Genomic DNA, 17,040 nt, shown 5'->3' with positions numbered 1-17,040 from the left:
CATATATTTCAAACATGTAAATAAACGAAAAGGTCATACAGAAAATAATAATAAGACAATAATAACAATTTATTCTAGTTTTTCTCTCTTTTCTCTGTGACAGGTCCGAAAAGGAGTGGGAAGAAGTATACATCTTTTTAATCCCAGCACTTATAATTCATTGTTAGTGAAAAGCTTCCTCTGTCAAACATGTATTTTTTTTATTTATTAAAAAAAATATGAAATATATGATGAAATATATACTATAATTTCTTGCTAATTTATTTAATTTAATCTAAAAATATAAACTTAATGATATATTTAAGTCATACATTTTAGTACCCAAAATATAGATTCAAGCTAAGTATCGCCCAAGATGTTAGAGAAACACTGATGTTAGCCCTGCACCGACACTATGTTGTGTATTTTTCACTCACCTCGCTTTCACTCTTTCACTACGGTACAAACATACGAGCTTCCGGGTCCAGCTCCCCCAGTGTTGCCATTGGTTACATCCACTTTAACGTGTCAGTGATTGGATACAAATATCCAAAAATAAGGAACTTTTCCCCACAACTCTCCCGAGAAGTGAGAGCTCTCGGGGTCCGGACACAGTGACAGGTTGTACCTACATGACCGCATGAATGTTGCTCTACGGTTTACAGCAGCCTTTAAAACACAGAATACCAGCTCTGCACGGTTTTAAACAAAATATGACTTTGCTGACTCTGCTCGATTCTATCATCACCAATCAAACGTAGATCCGGCGTTTTGCGCATTGCTGATTGGTTGATTTACGATTGGGGGCGGGTGCATTCCTGTTGTCTGCCAGGCAGCCGTGACTCCAGGATTTTTACTGTGAGCTGCTGATGGGACAGACAGAAGAAACCCTCACCTGGAGCCGGACTGCCCTCCACAGGTAGGCTGTTTATACATGTGTGTTGACTCATGTTTGTCTGGTTTTCCATTGGCCTGTGTATTCCTAAAATGTTGCACCCACATGTTGCTGGGGCCTGTCAATGACTGAGTCATGGGTAAACAAATTAAGACACACTTAATAAGCCATAACTTATAATAACACTTATTTAATGTGTTTCCTTGCCTTGTTCATTGCAGTGTTCCTGTTGAGACAGAGGCTATCAAACTATTATGAAGAGCCTGAAGGCAAAGTTTAAAAAGACTGAGGTAAGAGCCATCTGTTGTCACTGGGCATGTGGAGCTTTACAGTTAGATGTATTTAAAAACAGTACACATGTTAGGTACAATCTATTTAGAGCTATAAGCCATAACAAACTGTGTTTTAACCTAATATTACAGCGTTCACCTGCTTCACGTTAAGTAGTCATTTATATAGTTCCCAGCAGGTTGCTCCGTGAGTGAGAGTGTGTGAGTGTGTGTGTGTGTGTGTGTGTGTGTGTGTGTGTGTGTGTGTGTGTGTGTGTGTGTGTGTGTGTGTGTGTGTGTGTGTGTGTGTGTGTGTGTGTGTGTGTGTGTGTGTGTGTGTGTGTGTGTGTGGTTTGGGGGGGGCATTGGGCTTTAGTGTCACTGAGCAGCAGCAGGAGAGCAGGGCTGTCTCCAGACTGTTGCTATAACCAGAGATCTCAGGTAGCCTTCAATTATTTACATATGTGTGTGCGTGCAAACACACACACATACACACTCACAGAACCCCCACTTTCCTGCTGTCATTTGCTACACTGAAGGGCTTTGTAATGTGGGGTTTAACTTTGTTCCTATGTACTGTATTTTTATGGTTCTACTTTTATTAACTTGCTTGTTGCAGGCTGACACACTTGGGTCAGTGTCTTTGCACCACTGCAGCACTTGCTAACAGGTAGAAGCAGATAAACTAGCAAACTAGCAAGAGACCATAACCACTGGCTCTACAGTGTGGTCGGATCATTTTGGGTCCTGATTATGCGTTTAGCAGCATTACAGCTTGTTACTGTCCATTGTGAAATTCTACCTCCCTGCTAGTGACAAGCATGATCCCCCTGGATGAGTAGCTTCACTTAATAGTCCAACTGTCAGATGGACAGATACAATGTGAAAGATTGATAACATGCATGTACATCTCACAGGTATCCCACAAAACATACACCACCCCATAACCTAAGAGACTAGATATCAGCTTGTTTGTGTGCCTCATTATGTCCCCTCTGCCCCGTTAATGTCCATCCCAACCAGCAGAAGAGAGCCAGCTTGTTTCTCCTCTTTTTGCTGAGTCCTCACATCACACAGGCCCTGCTCTGTGACTGCAGAGGAACACTATGATACTGGGGGGGTGGGGGGGGGGGGGGGGGGGGGGGGGGGGGGTTGGTACCCCGCAGGATCTGACAAAGAAAACAAAAAACTAATGGAGAGAAGGAGTACGCCTGCTACGGAGAATAAGGCTGCAGAGACATTGTTAGGTTAGAGAAAGGAGGACAGTGAGGAGGCGGCAGCGTGTGAGGTGAGGTGCAGTGGACAGAGCAGCTATGTCCCTGCTGGCAGCCGAGGCAGGATGATGGGACAGCATTTTGGACCTGGACAGGGAACGTTGCACATGGACATGTTGTTGTGAGGGAGGACAGCATATAGGAGATATATATAATACTGTGCGTGTGTGTGTGTGTGTGTGTGTGTGTGTGTGTGTATGTGTGTGTGTGTCAAAGTGTTTGTGTCATGAGCTATTCAATTTTATTGTAGGTGTGATTTCGAGGATAGCATACATTTTCCGGTATGTAGATCTCCACAGTGATGTTGCTGTGACCTCTAAAGGGTATCTGGTAGAGCATCATGAGTGTCAGAGTTCTCTACAGTATCTCAAGTATCTGTGTATATTCGTTATGTAGCCAGGCGGCAGTGTGTATTGTCAGGCAGGAAACACAGCAGCGATTCGGTACTCTGTAGCTGTATGTATGTGTGTACGTGTGTGTGTGTGTGTGTGTGAGACCCTGCTAGCAGTATGGATCCTCAGCAGCCTGTTTTTAGCCTGATGAAGCGGTTCTGTCCTTGTTTCAGCCTGCTGCCGCTGCCTGTAGGTATCCTCTCTGTCCATCTGCTAATCCCAAGAATAAGGGATAAGGAAATATTCGTCTTTTTAGTAATGATGCCGTCTTAAAAGTAGTTTATTGTAACTTGTAAAACTGGGATCTCATTCAGTTGAGATGACGATGTTTATTCGATTCATTCTAATTGTATTATATGTGTTTAGGCTGTCCAGTCATCTATTGTTTTGTTTGTTATGAGATATGCAGTGTGGTATCAGTTCAGGGTGGTGACCTGTGCTGTGGCTTGACCCCCGCCCCCCCAGAGTCAGGACTGGACTAAGAGTGATGACAGGCTCCTGCAGGCTGTGGAGCAGAATGAGCCCGACAAAGTCTCCGGTCTCATCGTCAAAAAAGGCCTCTGTGCTACCAAGTTGGACGCCGAGGGAAAGTCAGCGTAAGTTGGGCAACTTTGTTTACCTTTTTTTATTCCTAGAAGGGACTCATTTATTAGAAGTCCCATGGTGTAAAAAGTGAGATTTCCATGACTTTTTTTTATTATAAAGCCAGTTTAGGTGCTATATAAATATTATATCAAAGTATCAAAACACTCAATCCACAGAGGAATGCACACAGCCCAGGTTTACAAACTGTGCCTTTAAATGAGCTGTCAGGTCATTGGTTTTGATGTCACAGATGTTACAGTCATTCCCCGGCTGCAGTGACGATAGCACAGACGTGGAAGACCACGCTGCTCCATCCCAGCAGACTGGGATTTCCTAACAGGGGGTCTGAAGGAGACAGGCGCTAAAGCGCTTAAGAGTGTTTCAGACAGAGGTTGAATTAAGGTATATTCAGACAGAAAAGTATGAGAAAAATAATGTGTTTCTTTGAACATTAAAGCATGTAAACATGTTCTTATAGAAAGCCAAAATATAAGCATGGACTTGAAAATGAGCAGATTATGAGACCTTTAAGTTTATATTCCTTTCAATTCCACTCGTTAGTGCTATCATTATTTTAATAAATGCTGTTATTGCTCCTGGTAGCACGAAACATAATTTGAATAATTTGTGCAGCAGCAAAGTCATTTCCTCTGGAAATACCTACCTTTGGGTGTTTAGTATGGGCACTTAAGGATAGTATTAATTCCACTTAATACCACTGTGAATTCTCTTTCTTGATCCTTTTTGGGTAATTGGCAAAGGTTTATTGCTACTTTCTCTTGATTAAGACTTAAGTGATGAGAAGAATCAGCAGTTGCAGCTGAACATTTCTCAGGAATCCGACATTATAAATGCTAAGTAATTCTCATCTCTCATCTCTAAACACTAGTGGCATGTATTGTCCTTGGTCTCGGCAGGTTCCATCTTTGTGCATCCCGAGGCCGGCTAGACTGTCTGGAGGTCATCATATCTCACGGAGTAGACGTCAATGTCACTGATGGCGCTGGTAGGGTACTTTATTATCAAATAAAAGTTTGATCTCATAAGCCATGGCTGTTTAATCTCAAGTGTCTGGATTGTTTATACATGTCTGTTGGTTGTAGGCTTCAGTGCCCTTCATCTGGCAGCCAAAAATGGCCAATCAGAGTGTTTAAAGAGACTGTTGCAGGTAAAACAACCAACGAGTGCTGTAAAATATAAATGAACTAATGCAAGCATGGATTTTAAGATTGCATTAATTACAATTGGTTTATCTTTTGCTGTTTGCTGTTATTTCTTTTTTATCTGACAGGAAAGATTAGCAGTAGATTGTACCGACAGCATTGGTAGGACACCACTTCATCATGCAGGTAGTCTGACTCACCAGATGTGGCCTGCGGTTGGCCACCTATTTCAGCCAGCATTCTCCTCCCCTTCTGCTATCTCCGCTATCTATTTTGCAAGGGCACCATAGCAGCATCCGGTGCTTAGCACAGCCCAAGAGGACTGTGATTGGTCTAAAGAAATACAATCAAGCCATAATATTTCTTCCCCCATCCCAGAATGTGAACTTGTGCAGCCAGAGTTATTTTTTCCTTAGTGGTGACACAGTGCTGTGGAGTTAGGTCTGGCAATGCAAGACTATCATGCAGGTAACAGTTACAGAAGTCCAAAATGACACCAGTTTGGTCACACAACAGTTGCTTTGCATGAAACAAATACCTCTCATAGAGTCCATCGGATCGAACGCTGGAGCTGAACTTAACAAAAATCTTTTATTTACCATCCAAACTGCACATAGTAGTGCTTAGATATTCCAATTAAATTTCATGATGTAAGAATATACTGGATGTAAATCTCTGATATTGACTATAATTCTGATACCCTGCAGCGGTCAGTGGTTGCTTGTCCTGCTCAGAGACCCTGTGGGATTTTAAAGCCAGTCTGGATGTCCAGGATGGGGTAGGTTAAAGAGTTTATTTAGTTTATTTACAGTATATAAAGTTTGGCCTGGATTTTTGTGTTTTGAATTGTTATGTGAGATGAATAAATTAATTATAATTAGTGATTTACTTTGTATTTACTGTTGCTCAGATGTACTGTATGTGTTACGCTCCGTGATGTTTGAATAATGGTGTGTATCTCTCTGTCAGGACGGGGCCACCCCTTTGATCTTAGCAGCTCAGATGAGCAGAGTGGATCTGTGTGTCTTTCTGTTGGGTAGAGGTGCCAATGGAAACATACAAGAGAACCAGGGAAGGTACTGGACTTTCTGTGATTCTGCTCCTCTGTGTGGCAGTCAGGGTTTGCTGAGGAAGAGGGACCACTGGATGAGGCTTTGACAGATGGAATGACAGACTTTTTTAGTGGGAGGCCTGCTGAGGCCTCCCATGAAGAAGCCTTCTTAGCTAAACTAGAATAAAAAAAACTGCTGCAGGATTATTCCCACAGCAGTGGAGTTGTCTGGGTCAGGATACAGAAAGGATTTCCATAGAAAGTCACAAGTGCATGGGGTAGATTTGGAAGGATGGGGGTCAAGACCTCCAGCAGGGACCGACAGCTTTCGGTGTGGCTTTGGATATCCGCTGGGAGAGGATGATTAGAGACATTTTTTTTCAGACCGCATCATTACATCCAGTGGAAGATTTCCAGTGCTTTGTCCTGCAATTCATTCTGAATCACAACCTGATTAATATCTGTGAAATCCCTGACCAAAATGAAAAGCATACTTAAGCATACTGTTTGTTTAGAATGTAAGACAGGCTGATGATTTATCAATTCGAAATGGTATTAGTCTGAATTTGATGTCTTATGTGATTCTACATTGTCGTTTCTGAGCACTGCTGTTTCTCTGTTGTACCGTGATATTTTGTTTGGAATTGAAGGACTGCGTTGATGCTGGCGTGCGAGAGTGACAGCGTTGAGACCGTAGAGGCTCTACTGAGAGGCGGGGCCAACACGCAGCTGGTTGACGCCCTTGGACACACAGCCACCGACTACAGCATTACTGCAGGCAACCAGCGCATCCTGCAAATATTACAGGATGGAGCACCACCAGGTACAGTATGAGGCCTAAAGTTGTAAATAAAGCCTGTTAAATGTAGTCCAATAAATGAAACAGCTCATGACAAGAGTTTTTTATTTTCAATATGAAGTAGCAGCATCATATGAAACACATGGCAGCAACATCTAACAGATCATCAGACCCAGTGTATGGCTTCTGTTTGTGGCTGTGCTGCTCTGGATCCTGGCTGTTCCTCTGCCTCCTGCAGGAAACAACTGTAATAGGAGGAAGTGGATTAGGAGGACAGCTGGGTGTGATTGTAAACTGGGTTGAAAAAAAAGAAAAAGACGAAAGGCTTGTTCCACTTTTATCTGCCAACAAAGACATTGCTGATATATGGAAAACAGATGTGTGGTTGGTTTGAAAAGGAGTGAAGTTTTTATTCTATAATGGGATATATTGGTGGCTTTAATACAACATGCATGGATGTGATAATATAAACTACATGTTAGAAAAGAGTACTTGTGTGTTTACTGAACGTCATCACTTTAGAGGTTAAAGTGTCTTGCTGTGCGTTTCTTTCCCTCTGCATACGTAGCTCCTGAGGGTGCAGGCGAGGAGGTAATGTTGCATAGCTGTGTGTTGTATCACTCCCTCCATCACATGAGATCATGGCCCACTTTGGCTGATCATGTTATGCATGTTTTCCAATATGAGGTCATTGTTTTTGTGTGCTGCTTTCTTTTCGTTGGCTCATTCCCATTTGTTGCTGACCCTTTGTCCTATCTTTGGTTTCTCTATTTTCCCGTTTTATGTTGAGTTTGACCTCTGCTTGTCTGTAATCCCCCTCACACCCCACACAGCCCCACCAAGTCCCCTCAGGCGCCCCATCAGTGCAAGGGGGCACAACCCCCCGCAAACGAAAAGCTCCTCCACCACCCCGCTCTCCTTTGCAGGTACTGTTAGAAACATCTCAGTGGAACGGAAAACACTTTTTTTACTCCTAGAGTCAAGCTTACTGTATTTTTTTTGCGCATATATACACCTATATCATCAGTTCACACCCTTTTAAAAAGATGCAAAGTCTACGACTTGTATTTGACAGCAAACAAGATACAAAAGTGTCCATAATTATGCTTGTTTTACAATAATCCCATTGGTAATATATCTGTAGTGCAACATTGCTTCTCGAGAGATTAACTAGAGAATATTATGTCTTTGATGATTAACAAAGATCCATTTTATTCTATTTTCCCATCACAAAGATCCAGGGTTTGCCACCCTCTCCGCAGCCCCGGAGTCCTGCTCCTCCTGCCCAGTCCCTTGAGCCCCTGTCTCCATCTCCCTCCCCACAGCCCCAGGAAACACAGCAGTCAGCCCAGGTTAGCACTGTTGATCTTGATTTCTGTTTAGTTACGGTTGCTTTTTGTCCTTCGTATTACATGAGTTGAAGATTTTATTAGGGTTTCATATTTTTGTTGTGTGTGCAAGGCAGAGGATGAGGAGGTGTTTGAGGAGATTCGACGGCTGCGTCTGGAGAGAGGCCGTCTGCTCCAGAAGATTAAAACCCTTGAGCAGCAGCAACAGAGCGCCCTCTCCGCCTTGGAGGAGGTACTGCACTGCAGGCGGTGCAAACACCCCTTCTTATTTATGTCTCTGCAAAAATGTTTCGTGATTTTATGTAAACCTATACCTCATTGAAGCTCTGTGTGTTATGCACCTTTATCAGAGAAAACAACAGATTTATGAGGGTTTCTTGTTATACGTACTTGTGTGTGTGCACTCTAGTTGTCCCAACTAAAGAAACGTCTAAAGGAGGCAGAGGCAGAGAGAGACAAGCTGCTCGAGGAGCTGAAGGGAGGTCATGGTATTGGGGCCAGTGACTCTGATGACATGGATGAAATGTTCGACTTCCCTGGTATGTGTGCACTACTACCCCCCAGGCCTTGACAAAGAACACACATATACTTCCATACATCAGCATGGATAGATTTTTGTTGTGCATTCTCTTTAACTTTCGCTCTAGAGAAGCTGCTTTCGAAGCGCTCCAGAGCCTCCCCTGCTCAAGATGAGGCCACTTCTCAAGGAGACACAGATTCGGACAACCCCTCCCCTGTCCCTGGAGACACAGGAACTGTTGCTGAGCTGCGCAAACAAATAGAGGAACTTGTCTCACAAAACTCTGAACTAGCTCTCAAGGTGCAGGTAAGGTCAAGGAGAGTACAAATACCCAGCTAATGTATGAAAGCACATACACCCCAGAACACATATGCACAGGAAGGAAAAAAATACTAATTCAGCAGACATATTCCACATAAAAGCACACAAACGTAATCTCTTTTTTTCCCCCTTTCTCTCTCTCTCACACATTTGTCGCACACACACACACATACACACACACACACACACACACACACACACACACACACACAGTTCCATACTTCTTTAAAGTGGAGAAATTGATAGTGAAGTGATGATCAAATGCCCACCCCCACCCCAGTGGGGATGAAGATGTGGTTGAGTGGCTGAATGTCCATGAGTCAAACATTCGTCATAACCACTTGAACTTTATGACGCCACGCTAATGCAGCGAGGCAGTTGTGGTCGTACAGGTATGAATAGAAAAGCAGACATGGGGGCCATTTTATAGACTGTAACTGGGTCATGCTGGTTGAAGTGCTGAAGTTTGTTTGAAGTATTCTGTTCTGGTGTGGTTCATTCACCATTGCATGAAAAGCAGTGATCTAGGCCAACAACATTTCTGCCCTGCTGTGTGAAAAAAGAGCCAGACAGGAAAGTGGGAAATCCGAGGTCTGATATGAGTGCTAAGAGAGACTGAAATAAAACAAAACCTCCTGCTGTGATTTATATGGTGGATGACAGGCTAAGATGCCATAGCTCATGCTGACTTAGGCTAATGAAAGAACAGCACCATTAGTTTTACACATAAAGGTCATTTTATGAGTCTCTGGGAGTGCTTTTTAGCCTATGAAAACAGTTGTACAACCTCCATAAACTAATAAAATCCTCTCTGTGTTGTGCACAGATGCTGGAGATGTTTGAGAAGGATGACACTGACATGCAGACCTCCAGCTTGGACTTTGTCCCCATTGTTCAGTATGAGACCCTGAGGAAGGAGTTTGAATCCCTCCAGGAGCGCCTCTCTCAGGCCCAGGCTGTAGATGAGGCCTCCAGTGTGGCAGAGGAGCGGTAAGATTGATTATTTGATACAAACTGAAGTGTCCATCACGGATCAGATTCTCTTGAACTATCGTGTATTAGATCAGGCCTTTATTCTGAGATGTGCATACCTTTGCTAATATCATTTCCAAAATCTCAGCAGTACAATATCTACTTAGAGCCTCTGTCAGGGCCATTTTTAAAGAGCTTTTATCACAGGTTGCTTAAATTTAATGTGTGACATATTCTGTATGATGTAAGGCTAAAAGGGTTAGCTGAGTAAGCGAAAAGTCGGTAGTGAATCATTTATTCATATGAGACTTTTCTCTCTTTATATGTTTGTAAATTGATTATCTTTGGGTTTTTGGACTGTTTGTAAGACAAATCAAGTAGTAGTAACCCCTAGTATGGGGTTATGGTATGAAGTTGGACATGTTTTTATTGTTTGAGTTAGTGCATTAAAAGAGTGCTAATCGTTGTCTTGTCCTGCAGTGATGATGAGAAGTCTCATGAAGGAAGTGCGGATGCAGAGAGTATGGAGGCTCTGAAGGAGAGGCTGCGAGGGCTAAAGAAGCAGTTTGCCTCCTCCCAGTCTGAGCTGAAGGAGCTGAAAGAGCAGATGCGCCTTGGGGTGCTTTCAGTGGAGTGTGATGAAGGGGATACTGCTGCAGCAGGTGCTGGGACTGAAGGCGGGTCTGGGGCTGCAGAGGGGGGTCCAAGCCAGGAGGCACGGCAGCTGAGAGCGAGGGTGACGGAGCTTGAGGAGGAGCTAGCTAAGAGACAGGGTGAGGCAGGCGGTCAGAGCAGCCAGGAAAGTGACACAATCAAACAGCTGACAGAGAAAGTAGAGGAACTCCGTGCTGCTCTGTCCCAGAGAGAGTCTATAAAAGAAGGACAGAAAGACGGCGAAAGAGAAGAGACAGAAACAGTAAAGGGCCTCCGTGACAAAGTGGCTGAGTTAGAGGCAGCCCTGGCAGAGTGCAGGACTTCAGGGAAAGAGGGAGGAGCATCAGGAGATGGAGACCGGGTCCATCGTCTCCAGGAGCGTTTGGGAGAGCTAGAAGGGGAGCTAAGAAAGTGCGTTCCCCGCTCAGAGTTGGAGGAGGTGCAGATGAGTCTGGGGCTCCAGTGTGAGCAGCTGGCCAGGGAGAGAGCGGACGTAGCTAGAAGGCTCAACAATGCTCTCCTGGATCTGGAGAGACTCAGGCCTCCTCCACGCGGAGATGAGGAAGATGAGGAAGAAGAGGATGAGCAATCCCAGAGCTCAGAGCCCTCAGGCATATCAGGTGTGGAGTGTTGTTTTTTTCTACTTTAAGTAAGAAAGTAAATTGAACATTCAGTTTTTTTTTTTCAATGATCATGCCTCTGTCCAATCAGAGCACTCCAGACGCTCAATGGCAGCAATGAGAGAAGAGCTGGAGGTGGCGAGGCAGGAAGCCGCTCAGGCTCTGGACTGTTTGTGCGCTGAGCGGGAGGGCCGGGCCCAGGATGCCCTCCAGGTACAAGACGCAGTGCCACTCTCAAAACATAAGGAGGCGCTCTCTGCAGTGTCAGAACAGCTGGCTCAGACGCTGCAGGAGCTCCAGGAGGACAAGAGCTTTCGTGCTCAGGCAGAGGAGCAGGCTTCCAGACTAGAGGCCAAACTACAGGCCCTGCAGGATGCCATACCTAAAGAGGAGCATGAGAGAGTCAAGGTCAGCAAGAGGTGTAAATCTTATGATGAGACTGATATAGAGTTTTCAGCCCAAAACGTTTTCTGATAATCCAGTGGGTATTGATTTATTTAACTTAAGATGTCAGAGAATTTTGCTTTTTAACAGGTCAGACTATACATTTACAATTAATCAGGTAATCCTTGTGCTGTCTGTCTGTTAGGCAGATCTCCAGCACTCCCTACAGGCCAGTGAGCGCAGTGCAGCAGCAGCTCAGGAGGCTCTGAATGAGAAGGAGATGGAGCTGAGAGAGCTAAAGTCCCAGAGGGCTGCAGAACAGGGTCTGATCTCCAAGGAGGACCACGAGGCCCTGCGGCTCTCTCTGCAGGCCGAGATCAACGCCGCCACAGCCCGTTTCAACGATCTCACACGCAAACATGAGAAGACCTGCACCGAGGTGCGTGCACGTACCCATGTGTGTTATTGTGTCTGCCTCCTCCATACCCCTCTAATGCCATCTAAAGCCACATTAGATGTTATTGTGTCTGCCACAAAGTGTGCCATGTTCCATGAAGGTCTTTTTCCTGCCTCTACATTATTCATATGTGTATTACTTTCTCTATTCAGTCACTCCCTGTTTCATTGGTCCCTCTGTATATGTGCTTACTGATGTGCTGAAGCAGTGTTGTATGTGCACTATAGGCTACTAATGACAAATTTCCATTCAGATATAATAACGCTCACTTTGTAAACTGGGTAAGTCCCTCTCCAACTCAGATTGGCAAACACAGAGGTTAATAAGGGGCAACTTTTAAACTCAAAGAAGGATAGTAAAATGGTTTTTTTTATGTTCTTCATAAATTGACTAAAAGTGGAAGGCATTTTATTACAAAAACATGCCCGTTTCGAACACAAATCCAACATTAGCATTTAGTGTTGCTTGCACACACTACTAGTATGTACATTTGTACTGGGAGCAGTATCATTAAAAAGGCATATTTACCTGCCCAGAACACAGTTGAACAAAGCAACAAATGCAAATGTGTATAGATAGAGCTGTATCCATGGGACGGTGGTTTCGGGAATAAGGATTCTGAAGAAGAAATATTTTTGATTTTACTCAAAAACAGGAATTATAAAAGATGTTCATCCACTAAATCAGGACACAAGAAAAGGTGAGATATTACTTTGGAAATGTTAAAGACAAACAGCAAAGTAGTGAAGAAGCTTTTCTACCTGGCAACACAGGTAAACACATAAAAGGTACTGTAAGACAATTTCCTTGAGATTTTTTTTCTGGGAGCGTGTATTTTTGTCTGTATGAACCTGTCAATATTAATTATTGCAGCATAACATTAATTGATATAATTATAATAATAATTATTATTATTATTATTATTATTAGACATTATAATTAATAATAAAGCATGTCATTCCCTTTTAAATATAAAACTCCGGTTCTCTTGGATAAGCCTCCACTTCATCCATATCAGCAGAATGTGTCATGAGCAGTGCGGGGAATAACACAATGAATTGGGCCCAAATGCAGACAAGGACACACAGTGAACAGTTTAAACGAATATTTAATAATACAGAAAACGAGGGAATCCAAAAACAGCGGGAAAGGGACCAAACAAAACGTGACGAGGCGGGCGAGGGTAGACAGGAACGGAATCACGGCAAACTATAACAAAAGGGAACAAAGAAACAATCGTTAACAAACAAACAAATAAACGCGAAGAATCAAACAGAGAAAGTACGGGAGACAACCGACGAGACTGGCGCCGAATGTGTCCCATATCCGGCCTTTTATGCAGCAGGACAGGTAATCAGTGGAACTGGATACAGCTGGAACCACGCCTACCAGCTCCAGACAGACAGACAAACACCAAGAGGGGAGACACATGCAGGGAACAACAGACAGAAGGAGACAAACACAAGCACAAAAGGAAAGGGAGAGGCTGGCAGAACAGGGATCCTGACAGTATACCTCTGAATTTGAGACGTGACCAAACATATATAGTCTTGCTGAAGTGACAGGCTGCCACTGGTGGTTTTACTGGTCTAGGTGTTCCAGGTGCAGAGGGAGGCTCTCTTTAACAAGAGTGAGCGGCAGGTCGCGGAGTCCCAGCTGGCCACGGTGCAGCAGCAGCTGGCCGAATTACAGGCCCAATCCAGCCACATCCAAGAGCTCCACAAGGGCATCCAGGAATCCCAGGGCCTGGTCAAGGAGAAGGACCGCAAGGTTAGTTCAGAAGGACCGTTAGGTTAGTTCAGAGAGACACTCAAACAGTTGCTGTTGAAGCGCCTTTGAGGTGCTCAAAAATAATTTCTCTGTCTTTGTGTAGATAACAGAGCTGTCCAAGGAGGTGTTTCGACTAAAAGAGGCCCTGGGAGCTCTGTCACCCCCTCTGGGCATCACCTCCTCCTCATTGTCATCATCTACCCAACATGGTAACCCCGGGCAGCAAGTAGCACTGCAGAACAGGATCGGCATACTCACCCAGCAGCTCCAGGTGACGAGAACATTGTTACTAGCGATGCGACCATCACCTATAAAAAAAAAATGACAAAAAGTACATTTAAATCTTCACGACAGGAACATTTTCTGTGACCTTTTTGCAGGATTGGGAGAGAAAGCACAAACAGGTGGTGACTGTATACCGTTCGCATTTACTGGCAGCTGTACAGGTGAGTTGAATGCACACACGCACAAGACCTAAACCTTTGTTATGAGATGTCAACAGGTTTCCATGTGTGTATGTGTGGGCTTCGGGATTTAAGTTTGTTCTCCCTTTGTGCTGCAGACATTTAAGAGCAGGAATGATCTGTCCACCATCTCTGCTTACCAGACAAAGTGGATGAAATTTCAGAAGGGGACTCATTCTCTCCCTCTTATCAGTTTCATCATATTCCACAACTAAGGTGTTCACATATTGTTTTGTCATGCTGGTTGTAATGAGAGATTGCTCAGGTATCATTGACCTTAAAAAGAACTGTGGAGCAGGTCATTCAGTGTTCTTGATCTATCTTCATGGTGCATCCGGCATTGACCAGTGTGCCAGGAAAGGTCAGAGGTTTTGGTTGTCTTATTTTCTTCTACATGGAGAAGTCAACTTTCTTGACACACACTCACCTCTCTACTTCCGGTCCGTCCCCTATACCCTCTTAAATCCATACACACATGTTCCTTTTACACTTCTGCCCTTACTACAAGCCTGACTCGGAAGTTGGAAGTTCACGATTACCGATTACAATGAAACGCAGCATAACCGGCAGTGACGAGTTCCACCGGCAGACCAACAGCTACCGACTGAGTAAACAGCGTAACTAACATGGTGGCACATTTGCTTGAAGGGAAGGACTGTCGCAACAGACACTCAGATTGAAATACTATGCAAAGAGGCAAGGGCTTTCATTAGTGGGTCTTATGATCAATCACCACTGTTTTAACTCAGTCACTGATAAATGGCAACTTAAAAGACCAGTTGGATTATATCTTTAATGTTCAAACACTCATTATTATTCTAATACTGTCTGTCTGAATATGCCTGTATTCACCCTATGTCAAAAATGCTCTGTTTTAGCGCCTTCTCTTTAAAGGTGCGATACTCCTAATGCTGAAAAAGTATATTTATAAGAATAATATTATGAATATCAAGCACGGTGCCTTTAAGCCCCCCTTACCAAAAAAGCCTAGTACTCTGCTCTGATTGGTCAGCATTTCCGGGTGAACATCTGCATTCTCAGGGTCTCTGCTCCGTCACTGCAGCTGGGTAATGACTGTTATCGCACTATAGCAGCACTTTCTACCTTTATATAGTATATAGCATAGTTGTGACATTGCAACTTTACAGAAGTCCTGACGACTTTTTAAAGACACAGTGTCTGAATACAGACTATGCATTTTTCTGCAGATTGAAGTGTCTGGATGTAAAGAGTGTACATATGCACATTACTTCTCTATAGGCCTATAGAGTTACAGTCAATTTGCAGTAGATATGTGCAATCTATGACCAGTATTATCAGCAAAGGCTTCTAACTCCTCATCATCAGGACTGATGGCTTTGTGACTGCTTGCCAGACTGGGATGGCATCTCTTTTCAATGGTAGCGTTAGCCCTCCCTTGCACGCTCATGATGGAGGTCAGTGGCAGGGATGGTTGTTTAGGGCCTGCTTAAAGGATAACACGAAAAACTTGAGTGCTGCTGCTGCTGAAGGGTTATTGGGTCGTCTTCCTGTATGCAAGGAAGGTAGAGCATGTTATGGGGGACCTGTCTGTGCTAATACAACTATAGTGACCAATGTGAAATACAATGTCGAAATTTTTCTTACACTGGTGTGTGTTACCCTACAGGGCCGAATGGATGAAGAGGTGCAGAATCTGCTACTCCAAATCCTGAGGATGTCACAGTAGGGACACCTCATAGTGTCTTCAAGTCGCTCTCAAGCTCCAGTACCTTCACAGGTCAGCATGAAGCAGCTCCAGCTCAGCAATCTGTGGGGCCAGCATCATAGAGACCTTGTTTAAAAAGCCAAATACAACTGATGTGTTCAGACATAGCTGCATGTGTACAATAAAGTAACTTAAACAACAAAAGCTTACACCGCAAAGCTAGACTGATAAGCAAAGAGTGAACAAACACAACTGTAGAGTGCCTTTATGGCTGCATAAGTTAATGACAGCAGCCTATAAGTCAGGGGTTTATAGTAACAGAAAGTAAATGTGAATAGAGAGTGGTTATGTTATGTAGAAGATAGAATCAGGTGCATTGATTGTGACAAGCCTATTGATTTTATACCAGATTGTTGTAATTAAACAGAAAAAGGAATTTCTCTGCTGTTGATCCTGTTCTTTGTAACTCACTTTGTGCTCATATACTGTAGATCGAACAAACAGTAGGTTTCCAAAGCAACAGCTCCTGCACTGTCCCTCACATCTATTTTCAGGTGATGAAATCTGCAGTCTTAATTTGGCTGTAGCAATGTGTGCATGGAAAGTTGGACAGCTGGGGTTTAACCGCGGAGCTGCTACATTAGCAGATATGAAGACTCACAAATGACAAACTACCGTTTGAATTGTACCTTTTTCAATTAGTTTTATTGAGAAAAAGCCACTAAAGTCAGTCAAAGAAGAAGAACAGATCCAAGAAATTCCTGAGAAAGCAAAAGGGGAGATCTGAAATAATCACATTAATCATTTGGACCTCACCAAAAGCCTTGTAGCTCGCCTCGTCTCTCTGTGCATTCGTAAGGCTGCAGCTAAGAACAGTGGGGAGTCTGATTAACGATATGTTGCTTTTGACACAGAGAAATGCAAAAAACCTCCAGTAAGATTTTAAATGATTGGCAAATATAGTGGACTTACTGTCACTGCAGCCAAGGAGCAGAAATACACAAGCAAATCACTGACATGTAAAGACAAACGTAGGATAAGGACAAGCGATAAAGTGATGCATTTCCCTGATGGATAAAATGATTCAATTTCAAGTCCCCTTTCTTTTATATCAACTGCATAACAGTGCCATCTATGGCTCACTTCTAAGAAATTCACTGAGGGGATTGTTATGAGGGCCACACACACAAGACAATAACAGTTTAGACACAATAAGACAGTATTCAACACTTATCCCAAAACAAAGAGCAGCTTACATGACTGTTCACAAGTATAAGAGCTTAATCATCCTGAAGTTTGTTCAGTCATTCATTGGCATGGCAAGAAAACTAGTGTTTTGCTTTAGGAGCATAAATGCACATTATATACAATCTGATACAAATGCCTGTCTCTGTAGTTATTAAGGCACTGAAGTCGGAGGGACTGTGAAAATACA

At 43.5% G+C, this 17,040-nt stretch overlaps 1 protein-coding gene across 1 annotated transcript; it reads left to right on the top strand.

Moving 5' to 3' along the window:
• Positions 1-1,128: 1,128 nt before the first annotated feature.
• On the top strand, positions 1,129-15,683 carry ankrd24 (ankyrin repeat domain 24; the record flags this gene model as incomplete). The annotated part of the gene is made up of 22 exons (XM_083911019.1): positions 1,129-1,164; positions 3,275-3,405; positions 4,312-4,400; positions 4,498-4,562; positions 4,686-4,743; positions 5,265-5,335; positions 5,527-5,633; positions 6,259-6,431; positions 6,976-6,998; positions 7,241-7,333; positions 7,643-7,759; positions 7,869-7,988; positions 8,166-8,295; positions 8,404-8,582; positions 9,424-9,587; positions 10,050-10,843; positions 10,935-11,251; positions 11,433-11,666; positions 13,278-13,454; positions 13,558-13,725; positions 13,835-13,900; positions 15,567-15,683. The coding sequence occupies 22 exons, from the start codon at positions 1,129-1,131 to the stop codon at positions 15,624-15,626; spliced, it is 3,372 nt and encodes a 1,123-aa protein (XP_083767145.1). The 3' UTR covers positions 15,627-15,683.
• Between the last annotated feature and the right edge of the window lie 1,357 nt (positions 15,684-17,040).

Source organism: Echiichthys vipera (genome assembly GCF_963691815.1).
Source record: "Echiichthys vipera genome assembly, chromosome: 3".
NCBI classification, from domain to species: domain Eukaryota; kingdom Metazoa; phylum Chordata; class Actinopteri; order Perciformes; family Trachinidae; genus Echiichthys; species Echiichthys vipera.
Note: the sequence above shows the minus strand (reverse complement) of the source record. Positions and strands in the feature narration are given on the sequence as shown.